A 21,399-nucleotide genomic window follows, 5' to 3' on the forward strand; every position below is an offset into this window, starting at 1 on the left:
AAGGCTCATAACACTTGATACTCTGTGAAAAGGATTGTCAGTGCTATGAAAGAGCACCTCGATGGAGCATCATGAAAGTCTGAAAGGATCGAAGATACCATCATTGTTATAAGAAAAAGCTTTGAAAGTCATCAAGCTGGAAACAGTAAATTCCTGCTGGAGAAAACTGTGTCCAGATGTTGTGCATGAGTTCACAGAACTAACAACAGAGTCAGTCAAAGAAATCATTAAAGAGATTGTGGATATGGCAAAAAAGGTGTGGGGGGGGGTTGAAGGGTTTCAAGATAGGAATCTTGGAGAAATTGAAAAGCTAACAGACGCCACAACAAAAGAATTAACAGCAGATGAGTTGATGGAGATGAGTGCTTCCAAACCATTGCCACACAATGAGGAAGAAGATGTAGAAGTAGTGTCAAAAAATAAATTGACATTAGACAGTTTGACAGAAGGGTTCCGATTATTCGAGACTGCATTTTTTTTTTCTCTGAGATGATATCTCCCTCTGTTGCCCAGGCTAGAGAGCCGTGGCATCATCCTAGCTCACAGCAACCTCAAACTCCTGGGCTCAAGTGATCCTCCTGCCTCAGCCTCCTGAGTAGCTGGGACTACAGGCTTGTGCCACCACATCCAGCTAATTGTTTATATTTTTAGTTGCCTGGCTAATTTCTTTCTATTTTTAGTAGAGACAGGGTCTCACTCTTGCTGAGTTGGAGTGCTGTCTAGAAATATGCATTTTAAATAAGCTATCTATTGATGTTTATGGAGCCAAGTAAGCCCAGCCATCTGCTTGTAAACTGGAATAGCACATTGAGATGGTTGTTTAGTGTTCAAAACAAAAATAAAGTCTCAAGAAGGCTACCAGGTGTTTCTTCTTTATGTTGTTTATGTAACATACATGTACTTAGTGCTTCCTCCTATTCCAGGACAGAGAAATGAATACAATAATAGTCTTTACCACCTGGATGCAGGCTGTTTAATATGTGAAATTGGTAAACACAATTAAAATATATTGTGATAAATGCCGTGATAGAGGTATGTTGAAAATGTTAATAGGTGATCTGAGAATGGACCAATTAATTGCCTGACAGTTTTAAGGAAACCTTTAAAAATGATATATTGGAACCCAGTTTTATAATAAAGAACGGTATAAAGTAGCCACACACACACAAAAAGCCATCTGCAAATAGTTGTTCAAAAAATGAAGAGAAATTAAGAGATGGTAGGACATGAGGCCAGGAAGTGTATGTAGGCTGCAGCTCAGTTTGTGTATTGTAGTCAGTGGATTTACATCAGAGGATTTCAAATAGGAGAACATGATCAGAATAATATTTTAGGAGGACAAGTGATAGCACAATGAAGTTAAAGACAGACTGAGAGCAGAAAGACCAATTGGGATGTCTTCCTATAGCTGAAGAGATGGGTGCATAAGCCAAGTGAATAATAAGGTGGATATTAAGAGATGGATTGGAGATATTTCCATTTGGGACTTTGTAAGTGGTTAGACTAGGAAATTTATATCAAAAGGGGGACTGGTGGGGGGGGCAAGTGTCTTTTTACCCAGACTGTGGAGTAAAAAGAAAACAGGTGTAGAGAATGTAGCTTCAAATACTTGTTTCTTATATCATTTTTCTCTCTTTAGTCTACCAGTCCTAGCCATGCCGTGGTGGCCAATGTCCAGCATGTCTTGCATCTAATGAAGCAACACAGTAAAGCTTTGTGCAACGATCGAGTAGTCAACAGTGTTCCTTTGGCAAAGCAAGTATCTTCACGAGGTGGTAAAAGTAAGAAGTTGTCGGTAACATCACCCTCCTCCAATAGCATTAATGAAGAGTTGTCAGACGTCTTACAGACTTTACAGGATGAATTTGGGCAAATGAGCTTGTGAGTTCTAGCTTTTGGTTTTTTTAATACATTTCTAAAACCTTATTGTTTTTTAATTCTTGGTGACTTTATTAATCTTTCTTTCATTTGTTCAGCCAATACTGCTGAGCAGTCTTTGCACCAGCCAATTTACTGGGACTTTAATAAATATACCTATTAAGGATAAAAATCTCTCCTTTTTCTAATACTTAAATGTTTTAAAGACCAAGGTTTACATTTAAGTTTTATTTCCTTGTTTGAGAGCTTGATTTACAGTCATGCATCACTTAACAATGGGGATATATTCTGAAAAATGCATCATTGGGCAGTATTGTCATTGTGTTAACATCATAGAGTATACTTACACAAACTAAACTGTATGGTATTGGGGCCACATGTGGCCTTCTGGATCCTTGAATGCAGCCTTTCGACCAAATCCAAACTTCACACAACAAATCCTTTTAAAAGTTTGGATTTAGTCGAGGGGCATCTGAAAGGCCACACCCCTGGTTTACCCTGTCACTCCTAAAGTACAAACCTGTACAGCACATTACTATACTTGAATATTGTAGGCACTTGTAACACATTGGTAAGCATTTGTGTTACCCAAACATAGAAAAAGTACAGTATTACAATCTTAGGAGACCACTATTGTATATTGGTCTGTTGTTGATGAAAACATTGTTACGTGGCACATGAGTGACTACATTAAGTTTAGCTGAACTTCACTCATAAGTTAGGATGTGTTTGAAGAACAAGATCCTTCTCTAGAATACCCTTTCTACATATGTAATACTCCTGTGGGGGAAATAAGAATATAAATAATTAACATTTTGAAATTAAGAACTCTTTTGCATTTGCCTCCATTGCCTTTCGTGAACTTTTTAAAACTGTCACTGATAATTTGAAAACTTGTTTCTGTATTAAAAAAATTGAATCATTTTTTAACAGAGAACAGTGACCCCATGGTGAATGAGGTACAATAGGACCTAACCGTGAAACATAGTAAACTTAACCAAGCTTTACTTTTGTGTATAGTGATCACCAGCAGCTTGCAAAACTTATCCAGGAGTCACCAACTATTGAACTGAAAGAAAACTTAGAGTGTGAACTGGAGGCATTAGTGGGAAGGATGGAGGCAAAAGCCAATCAAATAACTAAAGTTCGAAAATACCAAGCCCAGGTAACTTAATTTTCCTTCACTCAAGTTTCTAATGATTACAAAAACAAAAATAAACACTTTTCTCCAAATATATTAAATAATGACACTAAATGTATCATAGATAAAGAGCTACAGGAAATATTTCTTTATTGAAGACACTTATAAAGTGCATTAATAAGAATTGATGTTAAAGTGGGTTAGGAAAGACACTGTCTTTTAGTTACTTAGAGTAGGTTACATCTAAGATACATCTTTCAAATACTGAATATATTTAATATTCTTATCTTTATGAATAAAGTTTAACTTCTGTGATAAATGGTTCAGAGCTTACCCGAGTAAGTCTTCCAAAAAGTACCTAGAAATTTTTAATTTCCAAAGGAATAAGTCAGTGTAAATATGCGAAAAAAATCTTTAGTTATATTGATGTTACTAATTATATTAAATAAATCAGCCATTTATTTAGTATTTACTAAATGCAGTGGTGAAGTCATAGTCAAGGGTTTTCATCCAGAGAGAAACACAGCAATTCATGTATTTAAGAGATGACTGTGACAGCTGGGTGTAGGACAGTGGGGTTAAGACAGAGAGGCTGAAAGACCAGGTAGGCTATTACCATTCATCAGAGGTTAGCAGACGGGGTTGGGGAGAGGTGGACAGATTTGGGTTATGTTTTGGAAATAGAAATATCAGGGCTGCTTGCTGCTGGGTGCCACATTGAAGGAAGAGGAGTTACGAATAATGGTGGTATTACTGACTAAAATGGAGCAGAACAGGTTTGACTGTTGATTGGTAGCCATATGATAGACATAGTGCCGAGTGCTTTCAGTATGTCATCTCATTTAATTTTCATGAAAGGCTTGTGAAGTGCGTATACTGTTCTCATTTTATAGATGAAGGTGCTGGGCCAAGTTTTCTGGGAAGTGCACATATAACCTCAGTGAAATTAAATAACTTGCCCAAGGAAGGACTAGCTCACTGGTAAATGGCAGAGCTGAGATACATACTTGGATCTTTTCAACTTCAAAACCTGGGCTTTTTTAAAGCACTTTTTCCAAAGTTCATGTTTAAAAAAGAAATGTAAGCAAATGATGCCTATAGGACTAATGGTCTAATTTGTTGCTTGTCCTAATTAAACTTAACTTTATTCTCATGGAACACAAACATGTCAGCAGTTTAGCTAAAGTAAAACTAAAGCTCCCCTATTTTAAATTATTCTAAAAATAATGGAACAAGAATAAAATTAAGAATCCTTTTCATAGCTTCATGCATCTGGAATATGCTTCTTTGCTCAGACTAGTTTCTTAGAATGCCTCTCCCTCATTTGTGAAAATCCTTCCCATCCTTCATTTCCCCGTGTTAGATTTTTTTTCTCCTCCATGAGTCCTTTGTCCAACTGACCCCGCCCCCTGCTTTTCACTCACCCTATTCTGTACTTTGGCCAAACAATACTTTATGATACCAGAATTGATATGTTTACTCTTGTTTACTTGTTTGTATATTGTTACATGTTTTAAGCACTGGGTGTTAAATGACTAGTGCAATAGATTTTTGAAGCCTTTAAGAAAATACACCTAGATTATATTACTTGAGTTTCAGTTAGTAAGAGTGTTATTTTTAAAAGTACTGGTTGGCAGAAGCGGATGTTTCCTTTAAATTCTTGTTTTTCCCTGCCTTGTTTATTTGGTATAGCTGGAGAAACAGAAGATAGAGAAGCAGAAGAAGGAATTAAAAGCTACCAAAAAGACTCTTGATGAAGAAGGAAACAGCAGCAGCCGTTCTTCTGGAATCACAGGGACCACAAATAAGAAGGATTGTACCAAACTGAGACCTGGAGAAAAAAGCAGGAAAAATCTTCAGTTACTGAAGGACATGCAGACCATACAGAATTCATTACAAAGCAATAGTTTGTGTTGGGATTACTGAGTTGGACCAGGTCATAAATTTTATTCAGATAATCTGTACCTCATCAATCAGATGTTGACACTTTACTCATACTCACTTATGTTGGAATTAATTAGTAGCAGGTATTAAGGAACCCAAGCTTCATTACACTGGCTTTTTGTGTAGGCAACATGACTAAATGTTAAACCATTTACATGGAAACCAGGGGAGTTTTAAAGCCTGAGGAGCCACACATAATCTGTTTCTTTGAGATTAATTTGCTGTACTGATCTATTGCACTTTGTAAAGAAATTACCAATTTTTTACTTGTGGATGTGATTTTTTAAAATAGTTCTTCATATGTAATAAAATTAGGTTTAAATTTTCAAAATATGAGACTATCCCATAGGCAGTGTTTGCTTGAAAAGTCTCATTTTTAAATCTTCCCATGGCATGAAGCGCCCACTTCCCCTTTCCAATACAACCATTAAATATACTTTGTTTCTACTATCGATGGAGGTTTATCAATATTTCTATATTCAATGTGTTTTCCATATTTAAATATTTATATATATGTTTAAGAGGATTTTCGGTTTTGTTTTGCATTTTGGCATTTCAAACATTGATCAGTATTAAATGCCCTAGTATTGCTTTTTAATCCACTGTTAAAAATTTTTTTAAAGACCCAAGCAATCATTTTCAATGAACTGCCTGTAAAAATTATGAAAGAATTTTAAAAGTATAAACAAATTGTCAATGAAATGAGATTTTGAAGTCAGAGTGGAAGAGAAAATAGGGGGATGTTGTAAGCATATATACAGTTGGAGTTTTTAAGTAATATCTGTTTATAATCATGCTATTCAGTCAAGGCATTATGGTTTTTAATCTTGAAATTTAGAGAACCCCTTTAATATTTGCTTTTACTGGTGTACAGTATGAATGTAATATGAACTGTACACAATTGTCATTATGTTAATGTAAATCATAATTTTTAGATCAAGAAATGTTAACTTTTTATAAATTTGCCACTTAAGTCAATAAAGCAGCTCTTTTAAGAAGCACTGAAACTTTAACAGCCTGTTAATAAAGGCTTTATTTGGTGTCAGCTCTCAAAAAATACAGTTCTAAATAGGACATTATTAATTATGAGAAATTATAGAGAGAAGCTATATAATGTATAGTATTTGGTACTTAATTTCCCATTCTCATGCTTATATAGAAAGTAAGCCCAACAAGATTGAATTACCTCATGATATAAGTGAGCTAATGGACACATTAGCCACATATTACAGGAATGCCTTTTATATGCCTCTCCTGGAATTAATTGAGATGGAGTTCTGTCTAGGATTATATCCAGACAGCCAGAATGAATTGTGGCTACCTGAGCGCTAGGCTTGTCAAGCCTTTCTACAGTTGAGAGTCCTTAATTTAAGATCCTTCAGTAGATTTGGGGTTATTTGTGAATCTCCTAAAGTTGTATGTAAAGTTTTGCTAATGTGTGCCATTTTCTGATGAGCAGGTTTATACCTTGATCAGATTCACAACAGTGAGTCTTTAGACCCGAGGAAAGTGAGAATCACTGCTCTGGTGACATGGTAAATATTTGTGTCTCAACCACTATTTCAACTATTAAACTTTTGTTATCTCCTTTTTTGAATTTCAGGTCATTAAATTGCATAACCGTCATTTGAATTTTAGTGGCTGTGAGTCCTAATTAGAAGAAGAGTGATTGAATGATGCTAAATCCCACCCCATGTGTCAGCTAGGATTCAAACTAAAATAACTGCTCCAGCTTTTGATACTCTCAGGTGAGAACTAAAAACAAGAAAATACTGCTTCAAGTTTCTTATCTGAGAGTTTACAGTAGAGGGATGCGTTATCCATCCACTTATGTTACAGCAGAACTTTATTGCAGTTTGTTTCAAATACAAGTATCTTCTATGTCTGAGCTGCCAACATGGATACCAAGCTGAGTAAGAAAGGTATGTTTACAGACTGGTGGTACACATCTGAATTGTTCATTTCAATACGGCGTGGTGAATGTAGTGGTAATAGCCTTGTGCGCTGTGGGGCACAGAGGACCGGGGAGGGGAGCATGGCAGAGAGGGGAGTGATGAATCAAGGATGACTTCCCAGAGGAAGAGATGATACCTAAACTCTGGAGAATAGGACTTAGTTGCAAGGGAGAACAGTTGTTCCAGGTCCACAAGATGGAATGGACAAAAGTGGGAAAGTAAGAATCTGCAGTTTATATGGGGGAATTGTGAAAATACGCATGCACAACCAACAGTCATAGAAGTGTAAAGTTGTAAAACATAACTGTCGGTTTAAAAGTTTTGTTCATGTAGATAAATACATAAAAATTGTAAGCACTCCTTTGCCCCTTCCACACACATACCTGTGGTCTATCTTAAATGTTCAAGTGCAAGCACTGCATATTGGCGACTCCTGCAGAAGGTGAGGAAAGCCACTGGAAGGTTTACACTTAGATTTCTCTGGCTTTTGAGTGGAATTTGAAGTAGATGCAAGTATATTAAGAGTAGAAGCTTTAAATTCTTGATCTCTTCAGCCATTCTACATTCTCTTATGTGGTAATCAGACCAAGATGATAAAGGTTTAGATGAGGAAAATGATGGAATGGAGAGAAGAGAATGGATTTGTGAAATATTTGGAGTAGAAAATTTAGCTTTAATACTGATTGGCCACTTAAGTGGCATTAAAAATTTTCTTATAACAAATTTCACACAGTGACCAAATCATTTTGGTACTGATTTTGCTAATATTGAATGTACTAACAAAAACTGTATTTTTCTCATTGCAAAACCAAGCAGGGCTAAGGTTCAGACTATCTGTATAGTGACATAATGAGTAAAAAAAAGTACTGTAGTTTTGATTAGTGTTTGATTTGGGTGCTAGAGAAAAACAGATTGATATTGAACACTTCCATTTGAGGTGTGTACTCCTCAAAACTTTTCCAAATAACATTTATGCAAAAAAAAGAAACTTGAAAGTCAGTTGAAATTTCTTTTAATTAAAAGACCGAGGGACAAGAAGCTCCTTTGTTACAGTACATTACATATGGCTCTTATACAGAGTAAAATATACATCGGGGAGTCAAATGTTTATACCAGCACCGAACTCTGACTTGTAGCAAGCCAACAGTGTAGCAAGATTTCTTTTACTGGCATTGAGATTGTAATATATCTTTTACATGCAGTATGTCGTTTGGTAGACCTAATCATTCAGTGGAATTACAGAATTTGCAAAGGAAAATATATTTAATGTAAAACTTGAGCATAGTACTTCTTACCGTAAAGTATTTATATAGACTTCAGGAAAAGTCAGTCCTAGTAAGATTTTTAAATTGTTTAAAAACTTGCCAATTAGCTTCTGTATGTTTGGACATACAAAAAATAAGTAAAATAAAGTAGGGTAAATAATGAGTTTTTAAAATATTTTCCATGATGTTTCTAGTAATGTAGCAAATGGAAGCTAATTGAAGGGTGTGGAATTCTTTGAACTCCTCAATGACCACCACTTTCTCCCATTCATCTTCCCCCAAACACATCTATAAGGCATCATTTTGGAACAGCTATCTAATACATCTTAAATAACTATGTAATAATTACAGTGATAATTTTCAACTACTACTACACCATAATATCATCAACTTTGCTTTTCACTATATGAAGAATATGGAAGGTGAAAAGTGATCAAGGTGAATCAATTACTACAAAAAAGAAAAACCTATGATGGAGAAAGGGCTACCAAATGATTTTGATCTGTCATGACATCAAGGCCCAATATATATGATGCCACAGAATTTCAATGTTGGGATGTTACTCTGTACAATGAGCTCTCTCCCATCAAAAGGTATATTTCTAAAGTGATTGTGTTTTCATCATACAACATGCTGAAATTTGTAAGACAGTGTTCTTCTTTTAATATTAGAAATTTATTCCCACCGTGGATCCAGGATTAAAGTATTTTAATATTCTTTGAGTGACTTATAAGATTAGTGTCATAATCATGTAATTACACATGGAGTTATTTCATTTAAGCCATCTGCACTGCCACAGTTCTAAACACATCCTAGAGAGATTTAAAATAAATAAAGCGGCTGAACTTTCTCTCATAGATGGGTTCTAAATTCGGAAGGCTTTCTACTCGTAAAGCTGCCACTGTAATCAAGAGTTCATAGCAGTGATGCCCCTGATCTAATAGTGCTTCATACGACAGTTTGGACAGGAGTGACACACTGTGCAGGAGAGCCAGCTCTCTCTGAGGATGAGGTCGATCGGTTGGAAATCTCTCTCTGTAATTCCTCTACTTTCTTCTGAAGTTCTGCTCGTTTAGCAAGAAGTTCTTTATATCTGCTGTGAATAGGTTCCTATAAAAGCAAACATAGAATTATTCAACTACATAATCCTAACCAAACTCGAGGTCAAGTCATTCCCTAAATGTTGCAGTGTGTGTTTTTTTAGCCACTGGGACCAATCCTACCTTTCCAACCCAGAAATTAAGTTTAGGGACCACTGACACCACTGCTGACACTACTGCTCTTTCACTGGCTCTCCCAGTGCCCCCAAGTATTTCCAGAGAATACCCTCTGTGGAGATGCTCCTGAAACCAATGCTTCTCCAAATAAAACAACTAATGAACAAAGACGATACTCAAAAGATTCCCTATCAATCATTTAGTTGTAGATTTTTAATCTTGAACAGTTCTAAGTAGTAAATATTCCATAACCTATTCACAACGGACTGGAATTTTGCTAGGCTTTTTACTTTCCTAAAGCTGTTTTCTTCAACTTACTACAATAGCCCTAAAAGCTATCCAGAGAGAGGAGGGAAGAAGAGACAAAATCAAGGTAAGAGTCAGATATAGTGATTACCTTAGCCCAGTGTAGTGCTTTTTCTACTGTACAATTATAACTATTACCGGGTAGAGGAGAAAGCTTTAAATATGCACAGATAATTTTTCCAGTTGCTTTAAAGGAGACAAATCTAATAAAGTTGTATTTTTGTCAATGAAAACTCGCATTGTGTATTGCAGCGTGCATACCTGTGGTTTCATCCGTGGATTCCACCTTATGTAATATCCCACCCAGAGCTCTAGGTGGCGCATGCTGGCTACTGGATAAAGCACATGATTGGAATAGCTCCCATAGAGAGGATTAGTGAAGTCTTCCTGCTGACTATTTATGTAAGACCACAGTGACACAGTCCTTTTAGGAAGATTCTATAAGAAGGAAAAATAGGTAAAGACTCCACTACATAAGCCATTTATATATTAGACAACATTTGTAAAGAGGTATTTTGTGGTCATTAAAATCTCTCTAGAGGGAGTGTTCTTGGAGACTTCAGTGATAAACCAGAGGGTATTAGAAAACAGTCTGCAGTTCCGCAAAGAGTTAAACATAGTTACCATATGACCCAGCAATCCCACTCCTAGGTATATATCCAGCAGAACTGAAAACATGTCTGTACAAAATCCTTTTCACAGATAATCAAGTACCATTATTCATAATAGCCAAAAAGTGGAAAGAACCCAAAAATCTACCAACTGATGAATAAATAAAATACATAAGGGAATAATACTCAGCCATAGAAAAATAATACAACCTGATGAACCTTGAAAACACTAAATGAAAGGAGCCAGCCACATAGGTCACATACAGAACGATTCCATGTATATGAAATGTCCACAAGAGGCAAATCCAGAGGAAAAAAAAGATTAGTGTTTGCCAGAGGCTGAGAGGAGGAAAGAATGGGGAGTAACTACTAACAGGTCTTTTGGGGTGATGAAACATTCTGAAACTCAATAATGGTAATGGTTGCACGACTCTGCAGTTATATACTAAAAGCCACTAAACTCTGCACTTTAAAAGTGGATTTTATGGTATGCAAATTATATCAGTAAAAAAAAATTTTAATCAAAATACAGTGAATCTTTCCAAGGCTCTCAAAAGATGAAAGTATCTTTTGAACTTAGTTATGCTATTCTTAGTTATCTAACATTGTATAAATTATTAAGTGCCTACTATGCATGAAAATATTTATTGCATAGTAGACACTAAAGATGAGTGAACTTAAAAACAAAGCCTGCCTTCAAGGAACAGTCTAGGAAGCACTTACTACATAGCAGTCCTTGTATTTTGTATGGTTTAATCAATCTTCACAATAATAAGTATTATTGTCCCTATTTTATAGAAGCAGAAATTAACTTGCCCAAAGTTACACAGTAATTTTGATAGATCCAAGATTTGAACCCAGCAGCTGGGCTTCAGTGCAAGCACTTTTTCCCATTATGCTTTTATAAAAAGCAAGAATAAACTACTTTATAACCACTTTTTTTTTTAGAATACAAGTTGATGCAGAGAGAGATACCAATCAAGATGATTAAGGTGTTCATACACAGAATAGATGTATTCTGAGAAAGACAGAAGTAAAATTTGAAATGTAATCCTTAACACCGTTTCTTCTTAACAATACCAACCCCACGTAACAGTGATATCTCTGGGGAGTGCAGTAATGAAAAATTTTAACTTTCTACACAGTATCTTTTCAGTGTTTGAATTTTTTACAGTATTAAATTATAATTTTAAAAAACCTAAAAACTTAATCTCAAATGTCTCATACGTATGGAGAATATTATATGGGAATTTGAGCTGCCCATTCAAATGGGTGTTTTCTGTTAAATATATTTTTCTGCACCTGTTTTGAAAGATTTCCAACCTGCACAGAAAAACTGGTACACTGGTACTCTATTCACATACTTCAATTCTCTTTAGTAGACACTACTTCCTACCCATAACTCAATGGACAGCTTGTGACAGAGATATTCTAAAATAGATCAGGTCCAGGTGTATGGAAGGACGTAATCATATTACAGCATATAAATTATGACCTCAAAAAGTCACCCAGAAGAACAGCTTCAGTTGAAATCTATTACAGAGTGTGTTCTTGCAGGGAAAAGTACATAGTGGAGATAGTAGAGGGAGATTTTACCTCTTTTCCTCTCTGTTGTTCACTGTTACAGAGGAATGTTCCAAATAAACAGCTGTATAGGTGGTCCAAAATGGTAATGAGAAAATATTCATTGAATTCAAATGCGGTAGGAAACTGCAAATTGAACACCACAAACACACAAAAGTAAACATTTGTTTCAAGCATATTCATCTTTGTCATGGGTAGATCTTTTGTAATAGTGTTTAAAATTAAATTAAACAACCTGTGAAATTATATGATTCCATTTTGGCATTAATCTTATGGTTTTCTGTTCAAAAATCACTTTATCACTTTTTGAGGTAATTTCCAGAATCTCCTTTTTTTCTGCAGTAAGAGTTAGAAAGGTCTGACCATGATGTTTCTGTATCTTCTATATCTGTTAACCCTAAACTTGAAGGCTGCTGAATTTTGACTCGGGCAATTCTGGCAACTCTGATCCTTTCTCTGCCAAAATGACCACAAACAACATAGTAAGATTTTTAAGTTTTCAACAAGCCAACCTACTTACTTCTCAAGGAACATCTAATCAAACCAGAATTCTTTGTAATCTGCTACTTTGGCAGCATCTTTCTAACGTTAAGAAAATTCACCCTTTCTCCAAACCTGGCTAAGGGTTTAACTGGATATCTTAACTTTAAACAACACAATTTTGGAGGACTGTCAAATGAAGAATTAGACACCACAGAAAGTTAAAAGGTTTAGTTTAATCCATCCTATCCACTTAACATTTCAACATTATTCAGGCAAGACTGAACCAATTATAGGGCTATGTGTGAAAGAAATTCTATGAATATTTGGATTGCAGATTGGGAAAATATATATTGTTTCCAAGTTTTTATTTCTTAGAAGGATCCCTACCTTTATAGTGGAGGAAAACTGTATAAACAGCATGCAAAAAGGATAGGGATGAAAACAACTTTGTCTTGAAGTTTCCTAAATACTAGGAAGCTATAAGCAGGGTAACATGGTAGATTTCTCAAATATTAGGTTATTGAGTATGAAATATCCAACTTCCTTAAGTACTAAGTTTGACAGTTGATATCTCTGACATTTCACTTTGACACCTCTTGGTTTATTTTTATTGTGAAGGTACATTCTCAGTCTTTCAAACATACATTTTGGCTTGTGATTATCTTTCACATTTTTTTTAGAGCAGTTTTTGTGAAACCATGGATAAGTCAAAAACTCGCGTTATTTTCAATATGAGTTCTGTTGTGGAACCAATGCTGCACAGATAGCTCGAAATATCAACGAAGTGTTTGGGAAGGATGTGACTAATGAACACATAGTATGTCAATGGTTTGAGAAGTTCTGTTCTGGTGATTTTAATCTTGAAAATGAGCCACATGGGTGACCTGAAACTAAGGTGGATAATGATGAGCTAGAAACTGTAGTAGAAGCGAATCCATCTCATCCTACGCGTTGTGAATTAGCAGCAAGGTTTGACGTTACTATTCCAACGATATTGGACCATTTGAAACAAATTGGCAAGGTAAAGAAACTGGGTAAGTGGGTTACACATGAATTAAATGAACGTCAGAATGTAAATCATCTCGAAGCTTGCCTTTCTCTGCTGTCACTACATAAAGGTGAACCATTTCCACACTGTATTTTTACTTGCGGTGAAAAATGGATGCTTTTCAACAATTACAAGTGTTCGGCACCATGGTTGGATAAAGATGAAGTGCCAAAACACAGTCCAAAACCAAATATTCATCAAAAAAAGCTAATGGTGTCTGGTGGTCCAACGCTGGTATTATCCACTACAGCTTCATGAAACCTGGTCAATTACAACAGATGTCTATTGTAATGAATTGGATGAAATGAAGGTGATGCTTGCGATTAAGCAGCTGAGATTCGTCAATTGAGACAGGCCAATCCTCTTGGAAGACAATGCTCAACCACATATTGCACAAACAACTCTACTCAAACTGCAGAGACTGGACTTGGAAACTTTGTCATCCATGGTATTCAACAGACCTTGCACCAACTTACTACCACTTCTTCCAGGCTTTGAACCACTTCTTGCAAGGAAAAATATTCAGTTCTCAACAAGCTGTGGAAAATGCCTTTTGCGATTTCATTGCCACTAGCTTCCTCGCTGCTGGCACAAACAAGCTACTGTTAAGATGGCAAAACTTGTGTTGACAGTTTAGGCACATACTTTGGTTAACTGTACTGCCTCTTTTTTGACACATAATAAACTACACTTTTGATTTGAAATCGGACATTTCGCATTTAATGTCCTAATACCAAAGGGCAATTAGTAGGCTTTGAATAATTTTTGTGGCTGTGAAGCTGAATGAAACAGGTGATAAAGCATTGCTAGCAACATTCATTTAAAAAACAAATCTCATCGTCTGTATTTGTTCACACTGTTAAACAGCCTTATTATTAGCCAAATATAAGTGCATCCTGAATCCATTAAATAGCAATCCCAAGGATGTAAGCCTGCGATTAGTTTTTCATCTTCTTGGCAAAACTGTTAGCTCAGTTATGAGAAGACAGCTTAATCAGTAGGCATTTCCTCACAATGAAACTAAAATAGCAGAGCATTAACTGCTGCTGTTGCTTTTAAAATCCTAAGAGGAGGAATATTTTGTTTTCTTTATGTGTTTAAAATCTGAAAGGACCCTTCAATGACTGCTTCCTGATCCCAGCACTGAGGAGATGGAGATGAGAATGGAAGGAGGGGGAGAGGCATAGAATCTGGCTAGTTACAACATAATTGGTCCTGTTTTGAGAAGTATGCTATTTAAGTCTTTATACTAGTATTCAATTATTTATAAAACTGATGATTGCTAATAAACATGAATAGCTAACATGCTTTATGTTCAAGAAGAAAATATACAGAAAAACATTAACTACAACAGATGCATAAAATAAAGGCTTAGTAACCAGGCTTAAAATTAGGGTTAAAATGTTTTTAGATATGTAGCATATAGAGTTAACAATATTACTGAGGAATAAATGTATTATTTAATATGTACTCTTCTCCCATCCAAAAACTAACCAGGCCCAACCCTGCTTAGCTTCCAAGATCAGATGAGATCAGGCATGTTCAGAGTGGTATGGCCATAGACCATTATGTATTCTTTGCAAGACATTAGAAAGTGTGATTGAATCTTCTTTTCTAACAAACATACCAGAACTATTGAAACACACTGCCCCGTCAAGGTATTCACCTAGGAAAGCAGTACATGTAACCCTCAGTGATGCCATGATTTCAAAGAACTTCCCTACCCTTTGATGGCATGTTTGATTTTGCCAATACTCAAAGGTTATTTAAAATCAAATACGGTAATGGTCAAAAGTGGATCCTATTGTTCCTAGTCAAATATCCAAAAAAAAAGGATTGGTAGGGATTTATGTAGCTGATGCCCTGACTCAAAGGCAATTCCAAAGGAAAAATTCAAAGCTACTCTAAGAACTGGTAAACACTGTAAAACTAAGTACATAGCATTTCTCCTTCCCCCTACTCCCCCCAACACTGAATCGTATACACCTTTTCAGTATGTATGTTAAAATACCAGCCTCATCGTATTGTAGTCTCATCTACAAACAATGCTTCATTTAAGCCAGCAGGTTCAAAATAAACCATTCAAGTTGAAATGCTTATGAGGGGGGAAAAAAACTATTAAATATATAATTAATACATTTCACCCGAGGATCACCATTAATTTTTTTTAATAAAGTAGTATCTTATTAAAGCTAAAATATGATCCTAGCTAGAGCCAACAGAGCCAGCACCTGCCCTACTTTAAATTCATGTGGCAATCTAAGTAAAAACAATTCAGTTATTTGAGGTCCAATAAACCCTTGCATGAATAAATAACACCAATAAGCTGCATTCAACTCTAGGGTTTTGAGGTGCTTTTTCTTGAGTTAAATCATATTTTGAAGACAATGACCCTTTGCCTCATTAGTGAAGTGATCTCATAATAAATGTATTTTTTTCAGTCTCCTCTGGTATCTTCCCAAAAGATTAAATCCATTTACATTAACATTTCAAATCTGATTTGTTACAAAGTTGTTAGGTCTAAAAAATGTAATAGCCCTATCCATGCCTAAAAACAAAGAGCTGAATCTATTACATATCTACTTTGTTATAATTTCCCTCTAAACACATTTTTCCCTTAAAACAATTAAAATTACTTAACGTAGGATTTTATTTTGTTTGAGTTTCCTAGCTTATTTCTTCACTTCCTCTAGCAAGGTATAGATGAGCTTTTGGTGTTTAACACTATTTGTTCAAAAGAACACAATAACTTAGGGTTATCAATGGCACTTGTTGAAATGCTAATGAGATCAAATTGTCGAGTGTTTTAATACTACCCTCAAATAACCTTTTAACATAATTTATAATGACAGTGGTTCTTACCTGGAAACAATTAATATAAGAATTTCCATTTTACACCAACTCTAACTGTACAGTTTAAAAGAGATAAGAATAAATATTCCAGATAAGTTACCTGTCTTGTCATTTGCCAGACACAGTCAATAAACTGAAGAAAAACAGGCGATCTGTCTGCATCTGCATGGTTCTTATCTCCATGGCCAACTCTCTGACACAAAGACAGTGAAATATTATATGAGCTTTGTGAGATTTTTCAGTTTTTAATGGAAATAATTTTTCAATAAAAATAATATTTGGTCAATATTCCACAAACTTTCAGAAAATCTTTTTATAGAGCATTGCAAAGGAAGCAGAAATCACCCATAATCCTATCAAGCAGAAACCTCTATTAACATTTTGATGTACAAACTGCCAGATTTTTTCTGACATGAGATGCATATAGTAGGGCTTACCACTTTGTTTAATAAACGAAACCGAGATCTTAAAAGGTTGCTAATGGAAGATAGGAGCAGTCAATCTCAGCCCAGATTTTTATCCTGGAGATTTAATTAATTTCCCTCTGATAAATAATAGTTACTTATACACTGGCCTTGGAAAGCATACTTCTCTGTCAAGGCCTTGTTTAGTGAGTGAAGGGTATGCCATCCCACTTAGCTCTAAATATGTCTTCATTAGGAGGATCAACATTAGCACAAATCTTACAGAACTTTTCAAAAACGCTGGACATTCACCTTCCAAGTATGCAGTCACCCTAGCAGTTTCTCAGTTCTTTTCTCCTCTGAGGACCTTTGACCCAGATGATTGAAACACAATCCTGCTCCTTACCCCAAAGCAGGTATAAATATGTATGTGGTCCACAGTGTGGTTCCAGGAGCTTGTGAGATCAAAAGTATTTTCATAAGATTTTCAGAAGATACTATTTGTCTTTTACAGTATGTTGGCATTTGCACTAATGGTGCAGAAGTGATGAAGGACAAAACTTCTGGTGCCTTAGTAGGAATCAAGCAAGGCAATGGCATCAAACTGCTCTAGTAACTCTGCCCTGCCAGACATGCAGTTACATGAAAGAAAAAGTCAATGTCGCTTATTGCCAGTGTGCTTGCTGAAGCAGTTAAAAACATTTTATTAAATTAAATCTCACCCCCCCTGAGTAGGTATTTTTTAATATCCTCTGTGATAAAATAGGAAATACGCAATAATGTGTTTCTGCTGCATATTGACATAGGATTATAGGAAATACCACTTTTTCATGGAAGATCATTTTTACTGAAAAGAACAATTGATACATGAACTGTGGCTAATAAGACTTGCAGACATTTTTTTGAAAACGTACAAAGTGAATCTATTACCTTAAGGAAAACAACTGACAGTATTTGTTTTCAATCATAAAATTCAAGCTTTTGGGTGGGTGAAAATTCAATTTTTGGAATTTTACCCAACACAATTAGCTTGACAATACTTGAAGACTTTCCTGATAAAAATCAGTGATGATATTAAATGTGATTTTATGACATTATATAATGAAATATATTAACATTTGGAAGATCTATATAACTCAGTAAGCCAATGTTTTCCAAATAACCAATACATGATGTTACACAATCATGCAAATATAAAAGATCTATTCAAAGTGCAAGAGAGACCAATGAAATTTAGTGAAAGAAACAACAAGAAACTCATAGATTTGATTTTGGATTCCATATTACCTCTAACCTATAAGAAACTACCATTTGTCAAGTTTTGGCATAATATCAAAGAATATCCACAGTTCCCTGGAAAAGCTATTAAAATATTTTGTTTTTCCACTTAAATATCTGTGTGTGGTCAGATTTTCCTCATATACTTAAAACAACAGAGCATGTCACAAAAGACTGAATGTAAAAGTGGATGTATATTCACCTAGCTTCTACTAAGCCAGACTCAATTAAAGAAATTTGCAAAAAATGTAAAAACAATGCCAATCATCTCATTAATCTTCATTTTGTTTGGAAAATATAATTATTTTTCATTAAAATATTAATATAGATTTATTTTCTCAAATCAAGAAATATTCTTTCAATTTAATTTCTAATGTGGCAAATACTGATAGATAAAACTCATGTAAACAAAGTTCTTTAGGGTCATCGTTAATTGTTAACAGTGTAAAGGGGTCCTGAAACCAAAAAGTTTGAGAATCATTACCCTGCGTTAACCATGTGAGCATAACCTCTTGACTGGATGGTCCTTTAATTGTCAAAATTCTGGCTTTCAGAATACAACTAGGGAAAAAAATGGAGTAGGTAACCAGAGTTAGTAGTTTAGGGATCCATAGCAATTTCAAACAGCTGGAAACATTTATGATTTTGAACATATTTATATGAACATATGCAGCTTTGGCTGCCTGAAGTTTCATTCTTTGAAGAGTTTGTTTTAAATGGTCTTTTCGTGATAAGTACATAGTATAGAGAACTGAAAAATGTGAGCCATCTAAATAGATACCAATTTTATTTAACAGTTCAGATTCAAAAGAGGAGACTAACCTTAGATGTCTGTTCCTTTCATGTTACAGTTGACCCTTGAACAACACAGTTTTAACTGCATGTGACCACTTACATGTGGATTTTTTTTCAGTCGAATGCAGGATGCGAAACCCATGTGTACAGAGGGCCGACTTGTCCTGCAGGTTCCGCAGGACAGATGGGACTTGAGTATGTGCAGACTTTGGTATATACACAGAGGGTCCTGGAACCAATCACCTGCATATACCAAGGGACGACTGTATTTATAAACACTGCTAGTGTGCTCTGGTAACTATTGGATACTGAAGGTTAATGCTAGGGACAGCATCAGGGCAAACACCTTTCAGAAAGTCTTTCAACTAACCTAGGAAAATGCACAGAATTCAAGCTCTCAGTGGCTTTGAGGCCTCTGACTATCTGGCTCCCCTCTACATGATTCTCCAAATTGCCCCCTCCCTCAATTCTACTCTTGCCACACTCGTTGCTCCTTGGCACCCAGACAATTTGCTCCCCTGTTCTCCTTCCTGGGAAATTAGTCCTACTCCTCACTCTAAATTCTATGATTATAACCTGTGAACAACAGATGAGAAGAAGAAGGCCCACAAAGTCACTGTTCCCAAGTTTTCTGATTCCCAATTTAGCGTTAGCAGAAGCACAGCTGAAAAACCACTTGAATGTTTAATTAAACGCTCCATGAAACCAAAGTATGATATAACTAGACAGCGCAGGAAAAAGGATAGTATCTTTTAAAAGGGACATAATAGCCCCATTCCTCTAAGGAACTGTGATTAGTTCTGGGCACCACGCTTGCAGAAAGTCATGAGCAAAGTCCAGAGGACAACTGGGATGGTGAGGGCAGCATTAGAATGAGAAAAGAATGAAGAAAAAGGATGTTAAATTTGAAAACTGAACCTCACAGGTGATGTGCATAGTCAGCTACTTTCAAATATTTTAAGGGCTTTCTGATGTGAATAAGGAGTCATATTTGTTCTTCATTTCTACAAAGGGGAATGTGGTACAACAGGAAGAAAATTTCAGTTCACTATGAGGAAGAAGTTTCTAGTAGGTAGACTTTCTAAAGTGAGACTGGATAGCCTCAGAAAGGGATGTGCTGCTTATTTCTGGAGGTGATAATGGAGAAACTAAACCATCCTTTGATAGGGGCACCACAGAAGACATTCAAGTAACAATGAATGCCTGGATTCTGAGGTCCTTCCAATTCTGAAATTTGATAACATCAAAATAAATTTTGAACCATACAGAGGGCTCAAAAATTTGTCATTTCCATAAAGCTATCCGCAACACTTACCATACATATGGTCATTTTAGTTTTAGTACCTTAAGAAGCATAATAGAAAAGCTATGTTTTATTCCTAACTCTGAACTAAACTTTTATTTTCACTTCATTTTTCTTTTACTCCCAGCCTGATTTTTTTAGACCTTGATTCTTTGTGAGCACTGCTACTTTATATAGCTACTTTAAGAATAATAATTAAGCCGTTGTTGTCTTTTTGTAAGTCCACAGGAAAAGCTAAAAGTGCCTTATGATTCCATAACCGTCATACTAATCTTGAACTGTCATTTGGAGGTAGAAACACCCATGGACATCACTGAATGCTGTCTGGTATTTCCTGGTAGAGATCACAGAAAAGACTGGGTCAGATGCCTGAAAAATAGCTAGCTCTGGCTGCAGACTGCAGAGTCACATTAGGGTATCCTAATGCTTTCTAAAACAAAGTCCTCATAAGAATTTTACCCCTCCAGATAAATGATCAAGTTTAGATGAGTTATCTTATGAAAGAAAAAGGCATTTTCACATCCCTTGCATGAAATGCATGTGACACATTAAGAGTTAAAGTTCTTTACTCACTAGTTGAAATCGATGTCCAAAACTTAGCCATTCTTTCTCCACAAGGACTTCAAATCCTCGGACGGTTCGATAGTATCCATCCAACATGAGCATGGCAAGGGAAGTTAGCTGAGCTGTGCGATCCCAACCATCACTGCAATGTACTACCACCGATGTCTTCCCTGACTCTACCTTGTCAGCAATCCTAAGAGCCCCTGCAAGAATAAGCTGGAAAACAGATTTTTTTCAGTGAAATTTTTTAAAAAATTAAATATTCCCTTTCAAAATTTATTACTACACTTTTAGTAGGGATGACTGTCTCAATAACATGGGGAAAAAAACATTTGTCCCTTCCTAAAAATTTTTGTAGAGGGTAGAAGATATATAAATTTTGTTTTCAAAAGTAGATAGATTTCATAAATGCTGACTCCTATTTACACAATGAAATATGAAAGGTACCTTTGGGTGCTAAACAACTCAGTATTGTGAGTAAGATTTCTGTTAGAAGAATTAAGTTCTAAAGAGATCTGCTTCTAAGAATCATCAACTATTCCATCATCTGTTTAAATAAAAATAATCAACAAGGCAACCGAAGCCTTATGTTTCTATTATTTAAAACAATGCTTACCTAACCAAATTAGACTAAGTCTCTTAAAGCAATAAAACTGGATCTCTCTTAAAATATTGTATAGCATTTACTTTATTGTTTTTACTGAAGATTTTTATAGGTCACATAGCACACAGCAAGCACAGTATAAACTTAAGGGTAAGCTACTTTACTA

General features: G+C 35.5%; 2 protein-coding genes across 3 annotated transcripts in view; one reads left to right on the top strand and one right to left on the bottom strand.

Moving 5' to 3' along the window:
- CEP57 (centrosomal protein 57kDa) overlaps positions 1–5,229 on the top strand; it is a 43,006-nt gene extending 37,777 nt beyond the window's left edge. The window contains exons 9-11 of the mRNA XM_012660066.1: positions 1,640–1,881; positions 2,899–3,043; positions 4,712–5,229. Of these exons, the coding sequence (XP_012515520.1) occupies positions 1,640–1,881; positions 2,899–3,043; positions 4,712–4,945 (621 nt within the window). The 3' untranslated portion in view covers positions 4,946–5,229. The remainder of the gene's footprint in view (positions 1–1,639; positions 1,882–2,898; positions 3,044–4,711) is intronic.
- A 2,678-nt stretch (positions 5,230–7,907) lies between these two features.
- The window catches only part of MTMR2 (myotubularin related protein 2), a 97,049-nt gene continuing 83,557 nt past the window's right edge, over positions 7,908–21,399 (bottom strand). The window contains exons 12-16 of one of the 2 annotated variants that reach the window (XM_012660073.1): positions 20,639–20,845; positions 16,386–16,478; positions 11,914–12,027; positions 9,968–10,144; positions 7,908–9,293 (exon numbers count right to left, since the gene is read on the bottom strand). In XM_012660073.1, the coding sequence (XP_012515527.1) occupies positions 9,132–9,293; positions 9,968–10,144; positions 11,914–12,027; positions 16,386–16,478; positions 20,639–20,845 (753 nt within the window). In that variant the 3' untranslated portion in view covers positions 7,908–9,131. The remainder of the gene's footprint in view (positions 9,294–9,967; positions 10,145–11,913; positions 12,028–16,385; positions 16,479–20,638; positions 20,846–21,399) is intronic. The other variant, XM_012660072.1, reaches the window with a different exon arrangement.

Source organism: Propithecus coquereli, unplaced genomic scaffold (genome assembly GCF_000956105.1).
Source record: "Propithecus coquereli isolate 6110/MARCELLA unplaced genomic scaffold, Pcoq_1.0 Scaffold65, whole genome shotgun sequence".
Taxonomy (NCBI): domain Eukaryota; kingdom Metazoa; phylum Chordata; class Mammalia; order Primates; family Indriidae; genus Propithecus; species Propithecus coquereli.